The sequence below is a fragment of the Primulina huaijiensis genome, unplaced genomic scaffold (assembly GCF_012295235.1).
Source record: "Primulina huaijiensis isolate GDHJ02 unplaced genomic scaffold, ASM1229523v2 scaffold40277, whole genome shotgun sequence".
In the NCBI taxonomy this organism is placed as follows: Eukaryota; Viridiplantae; Streptophyta; class Magnoliopsida; order Lamiales; family Gesneriaceae; genus Primulina; species Primulina huaijiensis.
The window spans coordinates 187,654-212,419 of record NW_027359516.1 but is presented as its reverse complement, the minus strand read 5'-3'; the positions used below and the strand labels follow the sequence as shown (position 1 = coordinate 212,419).

Genomic DNA, 24,766 nt, shown 5'->3' with positions numbered 1-24,766 from the left:
ATATATATATATATATATATATATATACACACACACACACACACACACACACACACACACACACACTTGACCAATGCGAATGGCAGACTTAATCAACATGAATATCACCATAGTTTGTCATTAAAAGTAGAAGTTTTATATTACAATGTTTGACAATATGGTATCTTTACCAAATCAATTTGAATGGAAGACTTAATTACAAAATGAATATCACCAACTTATAATCATCATTTTGTAAGAAAAGAGGAGAGCCTAAAATAATTAAACTAAAAATATTCCAAATTATACTCGTGAATATCATAAATTCACATCAAAATAAACAACATTGCACCATGACCAATATTATAACCTTATGAACCTAAAAACCCCACCACACACACCTCTGCCTCAAAGATTCTCTGTTTTTTACCATGCTGACACAAAGGTGAAATTTTTAGGGAATCATCTCAAAACAACATAATAAAAGAAAAAAGTGACAAATTATAAAGTTGGTTTTTTACATTTTTTTAACATACGAATTTTCAGCAGAAAAAGAAAAATTGAAAGGAATATTCATGGAAAGTATGTTAAAAAATATAGAAAGTTGTTGTTGTATAGTATGCAGAAGAGGGTAGGTTGTTCAGTGTGTGTGTGTAACTCACCAGAGCTGATATTACCATTAGCGACCCCACCTCCTAAGAAAAGTCCCTGTTGACCACAATAATTGAGAAGACACATAATTACTCAAAAAAAAAAAATTTATTTTAGATCATTAATTTTTTTATAAAAAATTTGGGTATTTAATTAATTATTGGGAAAAAATTTCAAAATTATTTATTGTCCTTGTATTATTAAATGTATGTGTTGGTATTTATTTACCTGAGACCTTGCACTCTGAAGGTCTTTCTCAATTTGAGTGAGCCTCATCCTGCTTGATTCTAGCTGTTGAACATAGGCCTGCAAGAAGTATTAGTACATCACAAATTTAGTGAAGTGCACCAAAACAAATTAATGCAATAAAAAAAATTCTTTTGAAATTTAATTATACTCGGTATAAAAATAAATATTAGATTATGTTATAACATTATCACATCATACGAATCTCTCACGTTTTTACGACATTTCTGTCTCATTTAATGGAATCCAAAAACCAGCTTTTGAGTTTTGTCCATAAAAAATATCACTGACAATCTTGTATGAATGCAATGATAAAGTTAATAAATTTAACAACATTTCATTATTTTTGGGTAATGAAAATTAACGAATAGATTTACCCAATTTCGAGAAAAATGGTTCTTTCAAAAAATCAGACCAATGAAAACTAACCAATTCTAAGATAAACTAAGTGTTTAAACAAATGGAAATGTACCTTTTTCCTAAGCCTGCTCTTCCTTGCTGCTTCCCTATTTTGAGCCAAACGTCTCTGTGTCTACAACGTATGACCAGGAAACAAATCAAATATTAATTTTTTTTGTCGGGAAATAATAATAATCATCCAACAATAAAGTTATATAAATCAAGTAAAAAAAACTCTATGTTATAAAAGACTTTTTTTTCTGGTATAATAAATTGTAGGTTGCATGTGGATATATATATAATTAATGTGAGTTTTTCATCATTTTAGAGATACCGAGTAGGCAAGTACTTTCTCTGAATTAGATCCAGGCCCCTTCTTCCATTTATAAACATGTTATTATCGCTTCCAATATTATTTAAATTAAGCTACAACATGTAGTTCTTTAATTAAATGTATGGAACTAATATATCTAAATTGTATCTAAATTCAAATGCAACATTATTTCAAAAAGATTGAGGATATACTTGTTGTACAATATATTGAACGATAAAGTACAGTAAATTTTCGTAAAAAGCAGTGAACTAAATGGTGAAGAAAACACAGTAGAGTAAAGCTTAANTATTATCATCGTTGTTGGCATCGCTTCGGGGGTGTAATTCCCAACATTAAAGTAAATCCAACTGAGGTCTGTATGAACTACAGTGTCCTTAAAACTTATTTGTCCCCTCTTGTATGTGCTTCGAGGATCGTATTGGACGTCTTTTTCTCAAGATACAACCGAACAACCAGCAGTGACTTAGCACGAGGCATCAATATGACGAACTGAAAACGTACCTTTACTTTATCACCGAAATTTAATGGAGGCCAAATGGAAAGCTAACAATATGAAATGCAAGAGAATGCTTGAAAGAGATAAGATTTTCATGTATATGAAATGAGGAAATGAACACACTATTTATAAGCCTCAAATACACATCAAGAGTCATGCTTAATTAATTTTCTCATTAACTCTAGAATATGAAGAACTAAAAGTCTTCAATTAATTCAAGAATGTAAAAAATCAAAAGACATTTCCGTAATAATGAGCCACAACTACCTCAAGAACGTGGGAAACCAAAAATCAATCACCTATTCATAAAACATAATTTGGATCAAATTTATTTTCAACTTCATACAAATCTGTATAAAGTAAACAATGATGTGATGACTGATGGATGTCATCTAATCACCTGCCAATGCATTTTTTTTTCCATTTGCTCTAATCCCAATAAAGTATCGGTCCAAACGACTAAAATGTTCTTTTCTTCAAGAAAAGAGTAACTGAAAAGTTAGACAAAAAAGAATTGAACTGCAGTTCTTGGGATGGGAAAAGTGCTAAATTTTTTCATATAAAAGGAGCTAATTATTGGCGAGAAATTAGAATTTCAGTATTTTATTCAGGGCAAAAAACCATTTAGATTAATAATTATTTAAAGGCAAAAAAAATAGAAATAGAAAGAGTTCAACTACTGTGAAGATTCTGTCATCTTTTAGATTTGCATATGAAAAAAAAATCAGAAAATCTCTCGGTCATGAGAGATGGAACTGTCTTTCTACATTTATGGGATTTTTGAAGAGATTTCATGATTTGGTGGAGGAAATATATCATATTATGCTGAAGATGAAGTAATTAAGATGAATAATGTATCATAAAAATATAAAAACCTTTTCTGTAGTTTGTTTGGCAGGTGATTTGGACTGTGATACTCCTGTTCTTGGACTACCACTTCCACTTTCCATCTCTGTACGTGATTGTTGTAGCGGTGGTTGCTGTGGCTAAAGGTGGTTGTGCTTTTGGTCAGAATCCTCTGCCGCCGTCGCCGTCTGCTGGTGGTCCGACTTTGTGCTGATTGTTGATTCAGACTCTGGCTTTATTAGTGCTGATCCTGAATCAGTACTCCTTTCTCCTGAATTTGAACTTTCCTGTACTGATGACACCAAACACCGCAAAAAAATAAGTCAAATGGCTTTCATCACTGTAATAAAAGAAAAATCATTATTTTAGATCCCTTTTTCAATGTGGAGAAAGCTCCAAAACCAAATAAATAAAGATAAGCCCACAGACTCACAATTTTTAAGAATAGAGCTTAGTTTATGCATCCAAAATGGTCAAAAATGGAGGGGATTTAAATAAGGGGAAGGCAGTAAAATAGTACGTACTCTTTGGCGGAATTTCATAGGCCAAGAAGGGAACATTTCCAGAGTTGCCGCAGGGTTGACTGAAGAATATAAAGCTGCAGAAAATCACGAAAATGCACAAAATCTTTGAGAATCATTGAGAATTTTTTTGTGGAGTCGAGTTCGTCTTTTGTTTAGAACCCCGGCCCACGCCAATTCAAGTCCCTCCCCCAAGAATGATTCCTATGTTAAAAATGGTAAATCCCCCACCCCTTTGAGGACTTGTTCAAAAGTGCACACACAGACATCCGTCTGTGTGTCTGTGTATTTTGGAGTTTGTTAGACTTCAATAACCGGAGAGAGAGAGACGCATACTTCGTTTTGTTTCATTATTGTTGATCTTGACTCTTTGAAGTACTATAGCTTCCTCAAGTTCTCCGAAATCAGAAACCGATTCTTCCTGATTTCTTCTGGCAAATAAAACGAAAACCCATGTCAGAAATCAAACAAGGATAATCGTGAACATTGAAACATGAAGATTAATATTGAATATTTTCTCGGGTCTATGATTTTTACATGAAACTTGAATCGGGGTGATGAAGCATGTGAGGAAGCGAATATATATGGAAGATGGTGATGAAGGTGAGAAGTTTCTGATAAAACGGCGGGCACTCCAAGTATTCGCCATGCAAACTCTCTCTTAATTAGAAATAAATAACCGCATAGATTAATTGGACGAAATAAGAGCGTAGAATTCATGAAGCGGTGAATTATAGTACTGCAAGGAAAAAGAAGAGCTTTTTCTTGAAAATTTTCCACGGCCTGCTCTTTCTGGAACAAAACTGGACTGTGAAATAGAAACTGATGGAATTTCTTGGAAATTTTCAATAACCGGCCTCTACGATTTATGATGCGAATACTCAACTGGGAATTGGAAAATTGATGCCCTTTTCTTGAAACTTTTCAACAACATGCTATCCCCGACTTTCTGAGCTAAAAACTCGGCTGGGAGATGGAGAAAGAATAGAGTTCCTTCAAATAATTTGCCATTTCTGAACCAAAAACTCAGCTGGTGTTTTGAGACGCTTTTAATAGAAAGAACGAGATAGGTGTGAATGTGTGATGTTTGTTTTCATTTACCAGATATATCTTTCTTTTTATCTCCCAAAATTAGAACCAATATTATATTTCTCTAAAATAATTTTTCTCCTTTTCAAATATTATAAAATACAAATACTATTTCTTGCTGAATTTCCCATTATTTCCCAAAAATATTAATTTACACGACCATATTATATTTTTTAATATTAACTGCATCGCCTACCTCAGTGTGCAAAAAACTGGGTCTTTTTTCTTTGGTTAGACGAAGAAAAAAATGTGATTGAAATTTGGGTTGGGAAGTAATGATTAGAATTGAACACTCTGACACGAAATCTTGTCCTTGTAAACCTGTCTAAGGTCCCCATCAGTGGTTTGTGGGGTTTTCAAACAAAAGAAATAGACAATGAAAACAAACATTTGTTTGAACATAAAGAAGCAAAAAGCTGAGATTCTTGGCCAGAATCATTTGACTCCTACTCCATTCTCATCTAACCGTCTGTGCTTTCTTATTGGCAAGGCTAGCCCTTCAGGATTGCAATTGCTAAAAATTTTTGTTGAAATATATTATCTCATATCGATTAGATAAAATCTTTGAGAATTTTATATATGGACTTGGATAATTCTTTTTTCTTGAGTTAACTTTTGAGGTTGAGTTAGGTCCAAATCTTAATGTTAACATTGTAACAGAGTTAGGTTCTAGTATTATGTATGAGACTGGCTAAAGTAAGGCCACCCATTTTGACCACAGTTGAGTCATTTGTAAACTTCACTCTCCAAGTGTACATTTTTGGACGTGAGGGGTGTGTTAGTTGTCTTACATTGGTTGGAAAAAATTCTTGACAGTTGCATATGTGGACTTAGACAATCTCTCCACTTAAGCTAACTAGCTTTTGGGGTTGAGTTAGATCCAAGTATTAATCTTAACAATTATTCGAAATTACCCTAAAGAAAAAGCTGAAGTCTTGGGAGGAAATGCTGAAAATATCCTACAAGTTGGAGGAAAAGTGGAGAATCACTTTTAAAGGTTAAAAACAGTACTCCCTTAACATCTACCACTAAAATTCTCAAGAAAATGCATAGAAAGATTCCATAAAGTTTAGTTGCTTATGATGTTATCCTTCTTCCTTCAATTCGCTAGGCATCGAGCTGCTGTTGTGCAAACAGTCTGCTGCCTCTCTTGTGCATCCGGATCACCGATGAGTCTCAACCGAGCTATAAAAAACATGCTATAAAAAAATTAACGATGGAAATGACATGTGTGAAATGATGCCGCCATATGACCAAAGTTATATTCGATCTACGTGAGAAAATCTTTTATAACATTACTTAATTTTGTAACTGCATCATAATCTACGCTAGCAAAATCTCTACACATGACAATGTTAAAAGAAATATTACATGAAATATTGTAGATGATTTTTTCCGCCCTCAACCAAAACATGTGGAGGTAAAACTAATTTTGTGGAAGAAATCAAAGTACGATCGAAAAGTATTTTAAAACTTTGAAGGTTTAAATAAACATGATCAACTTGTGCGTATAAATTATAATTAATCCAGATTTTGAAATGGGTTTATTTTGTATTATCCGTTTTGTTGATGGGTCAACGTCTAATCCCTATCATGTCTTAAGGCCATGCCACATGAAGATTCTTTTCCCTTAATAGAAATAAAAAAAAATTTCTCATTAATTTCATAAAATTGGATTTTCTAATTTCAATTAATAAGTATATTAGTGGGTATAAATTTTATGACAATATCTAAATTATTTGGATGACTACGGGTAGTATTTTGTGAGACGGATCTCTTATTTGGGTTATCCACGAAAAAATATTATTTTTTATGCTAAGAGTATTACTTTTTATTGTGAATATCGATTGGGCTGACCCGTCTTACAAATAAAGATTCGTGGGATCGTCTCACAAGAGACCTACTCATTAAAATAATGATAATGTTCAAAGAAACCAGAACGATTTTTGTAAAGTGTTGGAAGTCTTTGACAGTGGGCTAGTTTAACATATCGTAACACAAATCAAAATTAAAAAATAAGGGAGGTGTTACACTTTGTTCAAATATATAAGTTACCTCCATTATTTTTTAGGAGCCTTACTTGCCTCAGCTCCTATAAAAATGATAAAGATAGTGACATTATTTTAAAATATTAACTATTTTATCATCAAACTAAACCAGTGACTTTTTGATAAATATGTCCAAACAGGTTAAGGGAAAAGACCGGCACAGAACCCGTCACAACTTTACCTTGCCGTTTTCGTGATTTAGGAAATTAGTAACCGAACTCAACTCACCTGTGTTAGGTGATGGGGTGGATCGATTCGACGAATCTAACTAATTTTATTTGAAATTTGGCAGGTTAGGGTAAATCGGCATGCAACCCACCATTGGGCGGATGTGGGGAGTTCCATTATTAATTAAATTCGACTCAAATCTAATAAATATCACCTAGTAAAGTGTTGATTGAGAATTGAACATAACCCAACTCCAAAAGCTAGTTTAAAAGGAGATGATTGTCCAAATTTATATATACAACTTCCCAAAGATTTAATCCTGCCGATGTGATACATCTAACACATTTTTCACGTCCATGAATGAACATCTAGTGCGTGAANATAAATCGGGTAGAAATTCTCATATATTATTCAACCTCAAATTTTGAATATATATCGGATTCTGATAAAATTTTAAAAATATAATAAATTTTGAGTTTTTTCAACGTGATTTATATGACAAAGAATTAAATTTTGAGTTTTTTCAACATAATTCTTAATGTAATATAAGTTACGAATATATCCAAAAGCTGTATAAGAGACAAAATATGTCGCTTATTCATGCAATATTATAATATGCCAGTTTCACCGGTGGCTTTTATTTATGAGCCAACTACTAGGTTCAAAATTTTATTAAAATGATATTCTTAAATATATATATATATATATATATATATTAAAATGGTATATTTTGATTAATAAAAATTAAATTTTTATTTTTCTGATATGAAACATATGAACGATAAATATTTGAGTATGTTAAAATAAAATAATACTTGACCTTATTTAATCGTCTTGGGATTTTTTTTTTCGATTTTTTATGTAAGTAGTTCATGTCATTTATTTCAATTTTTGTTACTATATATAATATTTGAACAGGAGAGTTTTATTCACTTTAAAAAGTAATACTCCATTTTATGTTATATCCATGAATAAGTCTCATGTGATACAATCTTACAGATTTATATCAGTGATATGGGTTGATCCGATCCATATTTACAAAGAAAAATAATATTTTTTTTACATAAGAATTAATATTTTTACATGAACGAGATTGGTTTAGAGATCTGTATCACAAAATTAACATATGAGACGATTTCATAAATTTTTTTTTATTTCCATTATTCCTAAAACACCGGTATATAACTCACTTACATTATAATATTTATCTAGATTTTCAAAACTTATGATATAAATTTCAATTTTGAAACAAAATGAAGATACAATTGAAGAATTGTATTGGTTGGGTCACACACTCGGAGGAGAGCAAACATTTGTTTTACATGCACAAAGCTAGCTATATCGACACTTGTATTCAAACAAATGGTCTTGTCCTCCTATAAAAGAGTGGCCTTTACCCTTAATATATTTCACCATCAAGATTTTTACAAACAATAGTGAGACATGTCTAGCACAAGATATTTCTCAGTGGTCATTGGATTATTATTTGCCATGGTCATATCTCATACAAAAGCCGATTTTAGTCATTCTTATGATGACCTTAAACAACAAATAGTTAAACCATCTCGCAGACTCTTAGAGAGGTGTATGACATCGGATTCGGATTCGGAAGCAACGTTGTGTCTTAGACCTCATCCTCTACACCCACCAGCTCCTACTCCCACACCTGCACCAAAGCACATCTTAGAGAGGTGTATGACATCGGATTCGGATTCGAAAGCAACGTTGTGTCTTAAACCTCCTCCTCTACACCCACCAGATCCTACTCCCGCACCTGCACCAAAGCACATCAAGTACCGGGGATGACTTCCCGAATCTATATTTATCTGAGGAGAAAGCCGATCTATGAGATTATGCATTAGAACAGTGGTTGAGATTGTAGTCTTGAGATCAATAATGTAATGCTATGAAACTGAATGATTTATGGCTTTTTTCTTCTCAAATGAATAACTGTCATTTCCTTCATTCTTCATATATATAGTTTTGATATGCTGCACACCTACCGTGCACACATATGTGAGCAACGATGATGTGTCACTCATCTATTGAATGCGCAATTTTTCTATATTTCATCACATCCAATAGATGAGTGGNTAAAAAAAATAAGTGATCAATATTTAAAAAAAACATTATATTTTTTAAAAAAAAGAAATATAAGGTGAATAAATTTTATTTTTAATGATGATTAATAATTAAACAATTACTAAAATAGTTGGATTGAAATCAATCATCTCCACCTTCTGTATTTCTCCTCCCTCGCACGAAGATTTGAGTATTTGGATTTGTTGTTGTTGGCTGTTGCTTTTGCAGGTTTCTGCAATGGAACCGGCAGCTAGGCGAAGAGGCGGCGTTTGGGAAGGGATGTACCGATTGATTATGCGCCGCACTCCCATCTACGTTACCTTCGTCGTCGTCGGCGCGTTCCTCGGCGAACGTGTCAGTATCTTCACGTTTATTTTCGTTAAATTGTTCTATAGAATGAAATTCCATTTCGGTAGTGTGAAGCTGTAGTTTTGATTGATTCCAAGTTTCATAGGATGTGTTGTTATGCTAGGTTGTTCTTTTACTCATATCGCATACTCTGATTTCAGGCGGTGGATTATGGAATTCGTAGGATTTGGGAGCACAACAATGTCGGGGTATTTGATTTTAATTTTTTAACCCTGATTTGAGCTGATATTGCTGAGCGTGATTTAGTTTTCGGTGCATGATTTGGAATTTTACGTTTGTGTTGCATTAGAGTTTTTTCAGGAAACACAACAAGTAATACTAAATCTTTTGGTTGTAATTGCTACCGATGCATAGTTCCCCTTTTAACAGGCATTCGATCTTCATTCATAGCTTGTTAGTTCGACGGCGGTAAAATGATTTATTTTGTTTGTGATGATTCCATCGAGTTCAATAAATGTGTGATAGAAAATGGGAAGAGATTAAGTTTGATATGGTGTCTTAGGATTGCTTCAAAAATCAGTAGCATCATGTAGTTAATTTAATCTCCAGTCTCAATCAAGGTTCACTTTTTTGTCTTTCAATTTGTTCAGTGATTGGATCAGTGCGCTCATTTGTTGTTGATAACTTTTAACTAGAAAGGAATTCATGGGATCTTTAGGAAATATTTCATGGCTTCTGGTGTTTTGGACTGAATTCGATGCTATAGGAGGATTTATACAATACCTTCTTTCTCATTGTCTGCTTAAAGACTCAGAAGTGATTTGATTCATTCAGGACTCTGATACATAATAGGTTCAATATTGATTTTGTCAAGTGTTCTCTTCAACACTTCATGAAGTACTGGTAATTACCAATTTTCACTTCGGGTGCAGGATAAGTTGGTTCCTAAATATGTCATTTAGCTGCTGTATGTATTAATTTATGGCCTAAAGTTCTCAGACCTCTTACTTTGGGTGTGCAAAGTGCTATGTTGGCTGGAGATTCAAGTTCTTTCTTAAAACGCCTGTAACAAGAGCTGAATTGAGTATCATTTCTACCAGTCAAGATTTTTAAATGTTGATAATCTTGAATCATACAAGAAATTTATGAGCATTGCTGTTTCTTTTAAAAATTAAAGTCGTTAACAAACTCTTATGATAATGTGCCACCTGATCTGAAAACGAAATTAGAATATCAGGCTTGGTATTTAAGGTTATCACAATGTGCATTGTTGGTGTTGAACCTGTTTTTATGTTTAACCAGCTTGTGGGTGGGTACTTGACGTTATCTCTATTATTTTCTTTAACTTCTATAGCCGAATCCCTTTTTTTTGTGTGTCGCACTAACTGCTTATTTTGTTCTGTATTTTGTTTTAATATGGCATTTGATGGATCCCAGAAGCGGTATGAGGATATTCCTGTTTTGGGACAAAGACCATCCGAATGAAGTAACGTTTATTGCAACATCGGGCTTAGTTGTCTTCACTTTAGATTGTAAGAAACCATTTTGATGTTCGAGGACAGGATCTGTAACAATGATCTTCTTTGCTTTTGTTTGAAGAGTTGTAGAGAAATATTTTGGAAAAAAAATATATTTGGTAAAATAAATTGTACGTTTGGTTCTGTTTCGGGGAAGTAGAGTTGTCACGACAGATGATGAATAATATCAGAATCATTCGAATGCACACGTGACACGTTACTTCCAAGTTCTACGGTCTACCTCTGTATGATACTTATTGATAAAAGATACTCCCGCATGGTAGACGATTGAAATTGCAAGTTTTGAATCGAAGGAAGTCCAATGAAAGTGAGCAACATGCATGGACCGAAGAAGCTTGTGAGTTTTTCGAATAGTCAAGAAAAAAAATTCAATTCCCATATGAAATTATTGAATTTGAGACGAACTCAAATATGTTTTAATTGAATTTTTGTTTAGATTATTTTGTTCGATGACTCGCAAATCGCTCACGAGCTTTGATGGCTTCAGTTTATTCAAATTTTTTTAAAAAAATAGTCAAAATTGGACCAAATAAATAGAAAGAACGAATTCATTAGAAATAAAAACCTAATTTCTATATAGTGAAACAAGCTAAGACTTGATTAGATACCCAAAATAATGTTATTGGATTCATATAACAAGAGCAATTCAAGCACTATCGACATAGTCTTAAATTGTTTGTTTGTTTTTTTAAGTAATAATAATAAGATAAAAATTAAAACTTGAACAAGGCTAGAGAATTTGGACCCATACTAACGGGTTTTAAAGCTTCGAAGCCCGACAAAGCAAAAAATAAAGTTCCTAAGCCCAATCAGAATAATAACTCCAACAGGTCTTTAGGGTTTTTGCGAGCCATTTATTGTGGTAGTCCGCGCCACTAACTCTGCAAATCGCCGTCGCCTGTGTTTCCGACTCTGAGGTAGGATCACCTCGTATCTGTATGTTCGATCTTTTTCCAAATAGCTAAATTGACATTTTCTCTTTCTTTTTCCTTTCCGGTGGATTTGTTGGCGAGCAGACGTGAATTGAGAAGATAAGGTGTTGAAACATGAGGTAGCATCAGGTGTATCTTTATCTGATGATTTGTTGTTTTCTAGCTTTGGTCGTCGCTTTTGTATCTCCGAAGGAAATTTGAGTTATTATTTGAAATGTGTTTCTGATGAAGCTGATGTGTGGCTTGTTTCTTTCCATTCGTTCTCATGTTGGGTTTCATTTGTTTTTTTTGTGATCGCTTTAATGATTGTGAATTGATCTGTTATCTGAAAATGAACCAGCTGACCAGTTTAGGCTCGGGAAAATGTCCAGCAAGACGAATTTGATGGTTGTCATTTTAGAAACAGTACAGATGCTTTCCAAATAGTTATATTGTTGTATCTAATGTATATATCATTGTTGAGGCCTATAAATACAATATATTGAAGATCAAACAAGAGCTTTTGAAGGGGATTCAAAGCATGAGCAATTAGCATGAAAAAATCTGCTAGTTGAGAGCACAAACCCTTGTGTGAGAATACATTTGAAATGTACACTGTAAGTGATAAATTTCTCACACACAATCACTCACACATATACAAGAGAGTTGAACTTCAAAGATTAGAAGAGTGAGTCACACATATACAAGAGAGTTGAACTTCAAAGATTAGAAGAGTGAGTCATCACACAAAGACGTAAAACAAATGTGTTTGTAGTCTTTGCATATGAGACAATAAATAATATACTAATTGTGAGGTGCTGCCTGCAATCTTGAGTGCTAGGAGTTCTAGTTGGATGCTGTCCTTCTGGATTGAGTTTGTACAAAGTGTTGTATAAATCAAAATCTTCTAGTGAATCATTCCTAATGGGAAGAAGGGGGTGACGTAGGAGCATTTGAAGTCCCCGAACATCTATAAAAAAAAATTTGTATCTATTTATTTATTGCATTTAATTATCATCTCCATTGTTTTAAAGATGCATTCTTGAACCATTTTATGTGTTCTTCAAATACCAAAAAAATCATACCAAATGTTTGACAAAATGCTTCAATCAAAATATTTTTACTAGTTCAACTTGAATATATATAATGATTTACAAAATATTTAATCAATTTCTACGAAAGATTATTTCGAGTGTCTTCCGCTTGGTTTGAAAACTAAACTCGATTAGACTTTGAGGGAAAAAATTGGGACAGCTAGAAACCATTCTCGGAAGAATGCTACTGTTTTTTTATTCTCATATTCATGGTTGTTTGCATTTGGATTGGGGAAATGCCAATTGGGCGTTGTTACTTTGAACTCCTTGTTACTTGATCTTCTGTTAATTTTGCTGCCGCTGTTTTGTTTTACTCCATTTGTCTTGGTCTGAGGCTCCATGAATGCTGCTGTACTAGTGTGCTAATTTAGGGCCGATTTGCATTAATGAAGCAGTTGGGCTTATAAAAATGTTCAGCGGCTTTATTTGTGAAAGCATTATTTGTAGTGAATGAAAGTGAAATATTTATTTTTTAAAAAAAAATTTCTGGGGAAAGCTGAAGGAGAGTTCAAAAGCCATGTTTTCTGACTTCTTTCTATTTAATTGTTTTTTTAAGAAAAGGCATATCCGAACACCTCTTTTTTGTAATGTTTTTGCAGTAAGCTTCAGAGCGAGGCCCTGAGGGAAGCTATCTCTCAGATTACTTCTGATGCTAAGGAGAAGAAGAGAAATTTCACCGAGACAATTGAGCTCCAGATTGGACTCAAGAACTATGATCCTCAGAAGGACAAACGTTTTAGTGGGTCAGTGAAGTTGCCCCATATTCCCAGGCCAAAAATGAAAGTATGCATGCTTGGTGATGCTCAGCATGTTGAAGAGGTATATCACGTTTCTCCATTGCTTTTTTACATAATATAAACCGTGAGATAGTTATGCGGAATATTATCTGGATTCACTAGTTGCATGGACCTGAAGGACTATGAATCTTATATATTTTAATTAAATACTCGTAGTTTATACACCTTTTTGTGGCTATGAAAAACTCCTCTTATTTGAGAGCTGGTATATTTCCAATGTGATAAATGTCTTCTTTCTTTCGATTGTATGTTTATGTCTGCTTTGTGGTAAACTACATGAATTTGTCCGTTTTGAGCAAGGGGCCCAGGTTAGTTATTGATTTTGCATGAAAACTGTACAAAATCTCATTTGTTAGAAACTATAATGTGATATATCATTAATGCGTCTGACCAGACATGTTATTGAGTTGTTTTTACCATAAAACTGTTTTTAATCAAAACAATACTAATTTTTCTTTGAACAAATTGCGTATTGAAGAGTTGTTTTGCTTGGTTTAGAATTTTTCAATACAAGTAATTTTCATTTACATTATTGTCTCCTGTTATATTGTAAAAATTGTGTATTTGTAATGATTTTTCACATCACGTGCAATATTTTATCCAGGCTGAAAAAATTGGCTTGGAGTCCATGGATGTGGAGGCTCTAAAGAAGTTGAATAAAAATAAGAAATTAGTGAAGAAACTTGCAAAGAAGTATCATGCTTTCTTAGCCTCGGAAGCTGTCATCAAGCAGATTCCTCGCCTGTTGGGGCCTGGTCTGAACAAGGCAGGCAAGTGCTTTTTCACTTGTTGGTTCTTCTTACGGATTTATGAGCAACAAGCACATGTGAATCACCATATGCATTGGCTTAAATGGCCCTGAGTATTTGCTTTCATTAGAAGATTATCTTATGCATTTCTACAAATGTGATGATCATGGCATTCGATTCTTGTTATTGATTTGTTTTTAATGTAATGCAGGTAAATTCCCTACTCTCGTGTCTCATCAAGAATCGCTCGAGTCCAAGGTTGCTGAAACCAAGGCCACAGTGAAGTTCCAATTGAAGAAGGTTCTTTGCATGGGAGTTGCTGTTGGAAACTGTGATATGGAGGAGAAGCAAATATTTCAAAACGTCCAAATGAGTGTTAACTTTTTAGTTTCTCTTTTGAAGAAAAATTGGCAGAACGTAAGTTCATTCAAACTTTTTCTTTCATAACAACTAATAGTACTCTCCTTGCCTGCCAATATATTAGTCAAATTGTATTTCATACGTATATGTTCTCGCGTGTTGATGGCTTGATATATTGAGTATTCAGACTTTCGTGGTTGGTAAACGTTGTTTATTTTTCATTATAATCAGGTAAGGTGCCTATACTTGAAGACAACTATGGGGAAGACACAACGCATCTTCTAATGATTCACCTTGTTTTTCTGTCTGGAATGCCTACGCAGAAAACTCGTGAGGACTAAGACAATCAAATCTTTGTTGGGCTGTGAATTTTATGTTTTTTACACCGTTTTGATACTCTGCCTTCATGCATTAATTAGATCCATTAATTTTGTACCTGTTGAGATACTTGGTTTATACTCAGTCTTTAGACTTGGATTACCATTACTTGCTGATTTCTTCAGGATTTTGTTTGGTAATATTGTCTGTCCTTATTTAAAATTTGAAGTTTCTCTAACTTTGTCTTGTAGCAAAGTTTTTTGGTAAGGATCCTGCATTATGAGATTCCGACTTGTGATACATTTTTGGGAATCTCATTGTACATTATTTGTTATAGTGTTTGTTTTCGGCCTTTACCCAAGTCTTTTTTATAGTTTCATTTGCTTGTAATTTATGCATGGGGACAATTAATCACACTGAAAATGGGATAAATAGTCATAAACAAATAGTAATTAATACCGGGTTTAGAGTCTATAAACAACTGGGATGAAAAATTAAATGTAACATAGGATAAGTTAAAATTGATAATCGTATTCTATAGTTGTCATACCTAAAACACAACCTCAATTAAATATACCCTAGTTTTCTGTCGCCAAGTTCAAATTAATGGGGAGTGGACTCAATTTTGGGGAGGTAAAGGTTTGAATCTTGACAAGAATGTACGAGATGAGTTGAAATGTAATACTAAATTGAGTAGGCCTCATGTGAGACCGTCTCACGGATCTTAATCCGTGAGACGGGTCAACCCTACCTATATTCACAATAAAAAGTAATACGTTTAGCATAAAAAGTAATACTTTTTCATGGATGACCCAAATAAAGGATCCGTCTCACAAATACGACCTGTGAGACCGTCTCACACAAGTTTTTGCCTACTAAATTATGATAACAAGTTACCTCAAAATTGTATGATTCGTTTAGAATAAATCATAGAGCATATACAAATGAATTACGTTAATTAATTTGAGCGTATTGTTACACCCCGACAACGTGAATGCATAGCAAGCACATAGCCTGGCTAAAGAAGTTGTTGTGAAGGTTTCCCGACACTAGGAAACTTCTTCGATTTTGTTGCGTTCTCATGCAGAAAATATGATGGAAGAATTTTGGTCTAGAAACTATTGAAGCTATAGAATTATTATGTCTCATGCGAAATTCTAAAATATTTTAGAGTTTTATTTATTGTTTGCAAAATGGTATTGTATGTAAATTCTAGAACACTGTTTATGGACCAAAAACTTGGTGCTCTATTCATGACTAAGATGAAGCTTGGGCTAACCGAGTGATGACGAAGAATAGACGATGAGTTATGGTTAAGGGTGAAATGTCACTCGCTACAAAACACATTGAAACGTTGTTATCAGGCATCACATGTAACATTTTTTTAGTACATGTTGGGAGAGTAATATAAAAATGAGACGAACTTTGAATATTTATTATATATGAATTCAAAATAACAAATGTGAAGTCCGGTCATTTAGATAACGGGGACTCATTTCATCCTCAAAATGAGGCAAACTTTGAATATTATATATATATTTTTATCATCCACGATTATTTGAAAGAATACCTGAGCTTAGAGAAAACAAATCTTTCCAAGAATTTGCGTTGGAAAAATACGAAAATTGGGAAAAATACGAAAAAATTGGTGAGCCCCCCTAAAGATTTCCGTCATGGTCAGGGTGCAAAAACGTGTATGCTTCCTTTTATGTATAAAAATAATTCGTTAAAAAACAAAAAAAATGTAAGTAATTCTACCATTGATACGTAATATAATACTTGTCACTTGTCGGAGCCAACAAGACAAATCATATAAGGCTTTTTTGCATTAGCATTTGTCCAAATCTAAATTTTTATGGTCGCATTTACAATTTCGTGTTTCGTTTATTATTTTATGTAAAATCCAACTACCCTTTTACGTGTGTAGTCCAAAATTATAAAACAAAATTAAAAAAAATAGAATTTTCCTTTTTACTGTTTAATTTAAAGCAAAAATTTGTGTGAGACGATTTCACGTATTGTATTTTATGAGACAGATCTTTATTTGAGTCATCCATGAAAAAATATTACTTTTTATGTTAAAAATATTAATTTTTATTGTAAATATCGATAAGATTGATCAATCTCACGGATCTTACAGATTAAAATCCGTGAGACGATCTCACGTCGTACTCTTGATTTAATTAAGCAAACAATTACGGCTGCCAGCGCCACCTTCATGGCCTGCGTCAGTATTTAGGGCAACATCGACTCACTCGCCACCCACATTCTCAATCTTCTCCTCCTTCTTCGTCATACCCAGCCGTTAATTTTTTTTTCTACCGCTGCAGTTGGCCGAGATCTTGACTTCTGTAAGACTTCTTTTCTTTAATTTGTAGCTTTCTGTGCTTTAAGAAGGAAGATCGTTTTTGTTTCTGTTCTTTTTTTTTTTTTTTTTTTTTTATGTTTCTTCGCCTCATTTGGTTGATCGGTGAGACAAGTTTAAAACAGTTTCTTTATCTTCTATTTCCTTTGTTTCTATTATGGGTTTTGTGTAAAACTTTTAAGATTTTAAACTGAAAGCGTGATACTCTATGGAACTCTATGGAGGAAGTAGGAACCTTTGCTGAGATTCAGTTCTGGTTTTTTGTTATGGGTTTTAGGGACTTACTGTGAGAAGATGGTTTTTGTCTGCTGGAATCTTCGTTGAGATGTTTATTTTTGGGTGTTTCTTTGAAAGCGTATGGCTCTTTTGTAAATTTGATTAATTTAGTTCAGAATGATTTGAAGTAAAAACAAGTTTACTGATGGATTTTGATTTTTCAAGATATTTGAAGAAGTTGTTTTCTTCCTAAAAAAGGGTGCTTTCAATTTGTTATTTCTGAATGTTCTACGCTTATGTTGTGGAGAAAGGTGATGTTTCACCATAAATGTTAATTCTCTTCTCTGAGTTCGAATTTCGAGCTGGAGCCTGAACTTTGGGCTAATTAATCAGTGGCAGAGACAAAATGTCGAAAATTAATTGGAAAGAAATTGTATTTTTTGTGTATGTATGATATATAAAAAGGTATTTATATATACAGTCTATATGGAAAATTTAGGAGGGAGGGGGGATCGGTCTTCCCCCTTGGTAAGATTCTCGGTACTTGACCGGTTATTCTTCAACAATTGTTTAAGAAGGTTCAACTTTATTTACCATTTGTTTATACAAGGAATTTGATTGTTGTTTAGATTGTTTGTTTTATAATCTTTGACATCTCGACTTTGACACTCGGTCAAAATTGGTTTGCTGCTTTGAATAAGTTTATAATAAGATCATTTTACCGTGGTTGGTGTACTACATGAGAATAGCACAATTTTTTTTTTTGATTTTTGTTTACCCCTGTCACGACCTTTTGTTTCTTGGTTTCCTTTCTAAAATTTCATACCTGTGACCACTTTTTTCAAGATCTCTCTTCAATATTGTTTTTGTGTATGATCTTGAATGTTGAGTAATCCACATAATGAGACAAAAGAGAATTTTGAGTTCGATTTAAGTTCTTATAAATGGGATTTATCGTATGTAAACCATGGAGCTTCGAGTGAAGGGCAGGACCAACTTTCTTGCACTTCTCATATTGCTCCAACATCAATTGCTCTTTTGCTAGAAATCAATGACAATATTGTCTATTGTCATCCTGCAACAAATAGATAGCACACATTACGGAATGTTTCTTGCAGAGAAGCATGTGATCGGCTTGAAAGTTTGAGTGGTACAAAATTTAAGTTCTGAAACTGCCTTTTCAGGAAGAATGGCAACTGCAATACTTCCCCTCAACTGCATGTTCCATAGTGCTCCAGCTCCACAAAACCGAAACACAAGCACTTTTGTGAAGATCCCTTCTTCTTTGGGTTCTGTGAAGAGGATCGGTAAAAGCTTTGGCTTAGAAGCCAAACCAGATTTCAGAGTATCTGCCATGGCAGTATACAAGGTGAAATTAATTGGACCAGAGGGCGATGAGTGCGAGTTTGAAGCCCCTGACGATGCATATATCCTCGACACTGCAGAGGCTGCGGGAATTGATCTACCATACTCATGCAGGGCTGGTGCATGCTCCACCTGCGCAGGTAAAATGGTGTCGGGTTGTGTTGACCAGTCAGATGGCTCGTTTCTTGATGATGACCAAATGGAGAAGGGCTACTTACTTACCTGTGTCTCATACCCTACTTCTGATTGTGTGATTCACACTCACAAGGAGAGTGATCTTTATTAAGAATCTGTTTTTGGTTTGTGGTCTCCGGTTATTTCATCCATTTGCTTCATTATCCTATTGTGTGATCTGAAGATGATGTTATTTTTAGCAATAAATTTGAGCCAACTTGGTTCTCTCTACTCTGGGTTCCTTTTCTTGTACTATGTCATAGATAAAACTCAATTTCTTAGTATTTGTGTTTCTCACCCGTATACTCATGGTTAATGATGTTTGCACTTCATTTTACGAGGAAAATAAGAACAGCAAATACCCCAACATGGATTACCATATAAACACAAATATCCATTTTCGGTCATGAACTCGAAAGTGTCATAAAGATAATGAGCTCGAACTTCACTTTAAATGCACCAATCCTAAAAAAATGGTATTTTTTTCCCAAATCATCTCTCATCCCGCGAACATAATTTCAACGTTGTATGAATATGAATAAGCTTTTGAATAATTTTTCGTATCTTGAGAGCATTTTCTATGGTCTAAAAAGGGTGGCCTTTTTTTTATATACTTTCAAATTATAGATATTGCGCTTCGAAGAGGACATTCAATGTGGTAAGAGGGAATAAAAATAAAGTTATTTCACAATGGCCCACACAAAAAAATATTATCTTGATTTGGCCTACACTAAAAAAATCAAATTTGTATGTGTAATAATTTTTATATAAATTAATTTAATATTATAAAGTATGGTATTTTAATAAGTCTGTGATTATAAATCGATTCTTATTTTAAATATATATTTATAACTTTTTTTTTTGAAATGAATATATATTTATAACTTGAGTGAGAAAGAAATTAAAATTTGAAAGACAACGAATGGCTAGGGGACGATTTTGTTGCATACAAAATAATTCCCATCAGCATCTGTGTGGAGTGGGACTCCAAGTTGTTCTTTCTTTAATTTATTATTATTATTTCTTTGCAAATTGTTCATCAAATTGTCAAAAAAACAACCATTTTAATCAATCAAAACAAATTTTACCTGTTTGCCCTTTCCCAGTAGCCGTCATTTGGTTCCTCTCAAGTCACGATTCAATTCCACCATACTAAAGCAATATTTGAATTTCTCATGAAATCATAAAATTTGTATTCTGTCAAAAATTACACAGACAATTTGATTGTTTTTACATGTTGCAAATTGAATCCAACCCTTCTACTGATTTTTAGCGTATTAATTTCTTTACGTAAAACAGGCTCGAAAAAAATGTATATGTAAGTCGTTGATGATAAGGTGTAGGTGAGTTTGACTGTAAAAATTTGTTTAGTTAAACTGTGTAAAAATAATATCCTTAATTTCAACGTCGCATGATTTATTTCAATGTTTTCTTAGATAAAAAGCATCCATATACTTTAATTATTGCTTACATGAATGATACATTTTGTCAAATTAACGAAATTACGACCCTTGTGTAAAACCATTGGAAAAAACACACTTACATACAAAATATGGCCGCTTTAGCATTCCAGTTTCACATTGTGTAGCTTCCTTTCGGTAGGAAGGCGCAAAAATTTAATACCATTTATTTCATTATTTATTGTACAAACGCGTCGTATAAATAAGGACAACCAACTATAAAGCGGCGTCGTGGTTGAGATTCAAGAGAGTTGGCATAGCAAATCGCTATGGCCACCTTTTTCTGGGTTCTTCTCCTCTTCACTTTGTCAGGTTCTTTTTTCATACTGCTTTATTTGTGTTTTGATTCTTTTACATTTCAGTCTCAGCAAAAAGACTCTTTTTTTGGTCGAGAGATTGTGTTTATGTTGCTTGTATGTAAAAGGTAGTGTTTTGTTGTATCAAAAAATAAAAAGGGTCGTGTTTTGTTCCCTTGTTTATGATATTCTTATTCTTCACATTAAAAATCAAGACAGGTGAATTAAGAAATGGGTTCTTGAATTTTGGGTTTATGGGAAAAGGGCTGGTTTTATTCTGTTCTCATGTGTCGATCAGTTTAGTTTCTTTCTTTTTTAACCCTTTTTTGTGTTGCTTTGATGGATGTTTACAGAGACTGTGTTTTCGAGGTTCGGGATTCTTGGCAATTTGCTTCTCTGATTAGTAAAGACTATATTATATTTTGTAGAAATTTTGGATATGAGTTGGTGATTCCTGTAAAGGAAATGTAGTCACGGTGGATTCTTTGATAAAAAAGAAAGCAGGAATTTTTTCTTTGCGCTTGTCTGTGATTCTATTATGGTTATTGATAGTGATGACGTCTGAATCAAAATCTACAAGTTTGTGTGTTTTTGCTGGTATCACTGATTCATTGCTAGTAAGTGCAACCTAAGGTATATGGGACTGATATTTCCTGATTTTAGGAAGCAATTCCTGTAAAATGGTAGAGATTCTGTTTATTCTTCTCAGTGTTATCCTTTTCTGAGTTCATCACCTGCTTTCAGATTCATTAGTTCGCGTCCGAGGATTCGGAGTGGGAATCAATTACGGCCAGATTGCCAACAATCTACCATCCCCATCACGTGTTTCTTATCTCCTTAAATCTGTCAACATAAGTAGAGTGAAACTTTATGATGCAGATCCAAATGTTTTATCAGCATTCGCTAATTCGGATGTTGAATTTGTAATCGGACTAGGAAATGAGTATCTTCAACAGATGACTGATCCTGTTCAAGCTCAATCTTGGATTCAGCAGCACGTGCAACCTTATATTCCCCTAACTAAGATCACGTGTATCACTGTTGGAAACGAGGTTCTCACAGGCAATGACACTCAGTTAAAGTCGTATTTGCTCCCAGCGATGCAGACTGTTAGTGGGGCTCTGGCAAATCTTGGGCTGAGCAAGGAGATGTTTGTGACGACATCTCATTCTTTCGGAATCTTGAGTAACTCCTACCCACCTTCGGCTGGTGCATTTCGACAAGATCTTGCCGAATATATCCAGAGTATTCTCATTTTTCATGCACAAACAGACTCACCATTCCTTATTAATGCGTATCCCTTCTTCGCCTATAAGGATAATCCGGAGCAAGTTTCACTGAGCTATGCACTTTTCCAGCCAAACTCTGGGATGACTGACCCTTTAACAAATCTGCATTATGATAACATGTTATATGCACAGATTGACTCTGTTTATTCAGCAATCAAAGCACTAGGTCATACGGATATACAAGTTAAAGTTTCCGAGACCGGATGGCCATCAAAAGGGGATCCAAATGAGGTAGGGGCGACACCAGAGAATGCCAGGCTGTATAACGGTAATTTGCTGAGACGGATAGAGCAAAGTCAAGGGACTCCGGGAAAACCATCAGTACCTATTGACATATACGTTTTTGCACTTTTTAACGAGGATTTAAAACCTGGTCCTTTGTCAGAAAGGAATTATGGATTGTACTATCCTGATGGCACTCCTGTCTATAACATTGGTTTACAAGGATTTCTTCCGCGTATGGATTATTCATCTTCAAAAAGAAACGTAAGGAAGTGTGTTGATTTACGTGTTGTGCTGTATCTTTTGCTCCTGCACATTTTTACAACTTATATTATATATGACAGGATTTGACAAATGTTTCTCTTACTTTTCAGGTCATATCTTTCTTCATTTTTTTGGTTATTCCATGGCTTTTTCATTATGTGCTTTGTAGCCAGAGATTTATCTCATTACCATAACGGAATGGAGAAAATGCTTATCATCCCAGCTCTTTTTCCTGGATAGTTCAGAGGTATTTTATCTGCATAGTTTCCAGCTTTTCTTATTTTAAAGTTTTTAAGTGCAAACAGGCCAGCCAACTTTTTCATTGGCGTTGAAGTTAGTTTCTTGAGTTTGAGCTATGATTTACCTTTCAGAAAAATATAGTGTTGATGGGATATGTTCCGTAATAATGCAAATGAATCTCATCGTGACGGTATTTATATATCATATCTTTTCTCGACAAAAGTCCATTTCAAGCCTGTCATGAAAGAAACCTTTGTCGCAGCCCAAATTTGAACATTTCTTATTTTCTAATTAAACGGCTACAGTTGAAAGCTCGTCTTTTTTGTCTTCCAATGGTAATCTGTTGCATCATCAAGAAGCTAAGTAACACACTATATTTTTCTATTGCATCATTCTAAGTGGCAGAATATAGGTGTCTGCAGAGGCTGTTGCCACTCTTCTTGCATTTTCTTGTATACGTTTATTTTCCGTATGACAAAAAAGGAGATTTCACATCCCATAAGTTGTTGTAATCTTTTTTTTTTTTATTTCGACCCTTGTGTTTATTTTACTTCTGGAGACGGTGTTTGGCTTCTCAAGCTCCAAAAAACCACTTCAAATATCGAAAATCTTTTGAATATGGTCTCAGATCGTTTTGTTCGAGATATTTTATTGGATTTCAAAAATTCATTCGATAATACACTGGAGAAATAACCACAGGACCTATTTGGAATCGATCAAATTGCCCTTCTGCCCACCTAGATTTCTTGGATTCCCCTCTGGCTGTGCCACCAATATGTTGCTTGAACCACAAAGTTGTATGATGGCTTTCGTTATCATGGAGCCCAGTTATTAATACTTTTTCATAGAATCTTACATCAGGGATTAAATAGGATAAGATAGGCAAATGGACAAGTCACTTTTGATTACTTCATAATTATGGCTAGCTATCTACTACCACATTTCAACTACAGTTTGGCAAGATAATGTTGAACTTTATGATTGACCTTTTGTCATTGTACTTGATTTAAATATGGTTTAGTGTATCATTGATTAGTTAAACCAGTCGTCTGATGCATGCATTGTGTGCACGTACAGTTAAAAAATCTTATATAATCCGATCTTGACCCAAAACTCTTGAACTTCTGGGCTCTTTAATTTCTTCCGGTTAAAATATTACATTATCTTAAGCAGTTGTTTAAATATCAGTTTTCCTGTGGTTGCAGGGTAAAGTTACCAATCCATATTCATCAGTGGCAAGGATGTTTTTGCATGCAGTAGATTAGGAGAATTTTATACCTGAAAATTTATATACATTTTTATTGAATAATTGATTCATGCAGACTTACCAATAATTCAAATGAACTATCCTTCACTAGAATGTAAACTTTTTTATACAGTTGGATTTGATTTTAAACTATATATCTGATGTTATTAGTTATACTAGTTCAGACGTATCAGCTCTTAACTATTTTTTTTCTTGTATACGCATGAACGAATTTAACTTTATATTGAAATCGAAAATACATCGGGATAGAAAGAATATCTTCTTTTATAACAATTTGTGTTAATCGACTCATATTTATTTGGATTAAAAATAACATGAAATAATTTGAATTAAATTATTATTGTGAAATAAGAAAGCAACTGGATCCAAACGTGGCCTGCTTGTGGATTTGGGATTGTCTTTCTGTTATTTTATTTTAGTATTCCATATGTTATTGGTCGGCAGACGATCACTTGTTTGATTCGAAGATGAGCCTGATCGATTGATCTTTTGTTTTATTTCTTTGGCTCCTACCCACAAGGCAACCTAGCTGATGCGGTAAGTCAATAAACAAATTATTTAATTTGGTTTTTTTTATAATATTGGATTTTCTATTTTTATTAATGGATACTTGAATTAAACTAATATTATAATTTATTTTAAAATTATTAATAATTTAAGAATAAATTATCAA

General features: G+C 33.7%; 4 protein-coding genes and 1 pseudogene across 4 annotated transcripts; 4 read left to right on the top strand and 1 right to left on the bottom strand.

Annotated features, from left to right (window-relative positions):
* Window positions 1-4,345, bottom strand: part of LOC140969196 (transcription factor TGA9-like) — a 5,867-nt pseudogene extending 1,522 nt beyond the window's left edge.
* Window positions 4,346-8,974: 4,629 nt separating this feature from the next.
* On the top strand, window positions 8,975-10,888 carry LOC140969224 (cytochrome b-c1 complex subunit 9-like). The gene is made up of 3 exons (XM_073430501.1): window positions 8,975-9,213; window positions 9,369-9,416; window positions 10,606-10,888. The coding sequence occupies exons 1-3, from the start codon at window positions 9,097-9,099 to the stop codon at window positions 10,651-10,653; spliced, it is 213 nt and encodes a 70-aa protein (XP_073286602.1). The 5' UTR covers window positions 8,975-9,096; the 3' UTR covers window positions 10,654-10,888.
* A 614-nt stretch (window positions 10,889-11,502) lies between these two features.
* LOC140969284 (large ribosomal subunit protein uL1z-like) lies at window positions 11,503-15,291 on the top strand. Its single transcript, XM_073430595.1, has 6 exons — window positions 11,503-11,623; window positions 11,723-11,757; window positions 13,311-13,530; window positions 14,113-14,278; window positions 14,469-14,674; window positions 14,849-15,291. The coding sequence occupies exons 2-6, from the start codon at window positions 11,753-11,755 to the stop codon at window positions 14,900-14,902; spliced, it is 651 nt and encodes a 216-aa protein (XP_073286696.1). The 5' UTR covers window positions 11,503-11,623; window positions 11,723-11,752; the 3' UTR covers window positions 14,903-15,291.
* A 1,824-nt stretch (window positions 15,292-17,115) lies between these two features.
* LOC140969283 (ferredoxin, root R-B2-like) lies at window positions 17,116-19,352 on the top strand. The gene is made up of 2 exons (XM_073430594.1): window positions 17,116-17,286; window positions 18,701-19,352. Exon 2 carries the CDS (start codon window positions 18,706-18,708, stop codon window positions 19,165-19,167), a length of 462 nt encoding a protein of 153 aa, XP_073286695.1. The 5' UTR covers window positions 17,116-17,286; window positions 18,701-18,705; the 3' UTR covers window positions 19,168-19,352.
* A 1,238-nt stretch (window positions 19,353-20,590) lies between these two features.
* LOC140969263 (glucan endo-1,3-beta-glucosidase 14-like) lies at window positions 20,591-24,206 on the top strand. Its single transcript, XM_073430569.1, has 4 exons — window positions 20,591-20,827; window positions 21,556-22,586; window positions 22,697-22,833; window positions 24,032-24,206. The coding sequence occupies exons 1-3, from the start codon at window positions 20,785-20,787 to the stop codon at window positions 22,778-22,780; spliced, it is 1,158 nt and encodes a 385-aa protein (XP_073286670.1). The 5' UTR covers window positions 20,591-20,784; the 3' UTR covers window positions 22,781-22,833; window positions 24,032-24,206.
* Window positions 24,207-24,766: the final 560 nt, after the last annotated feature.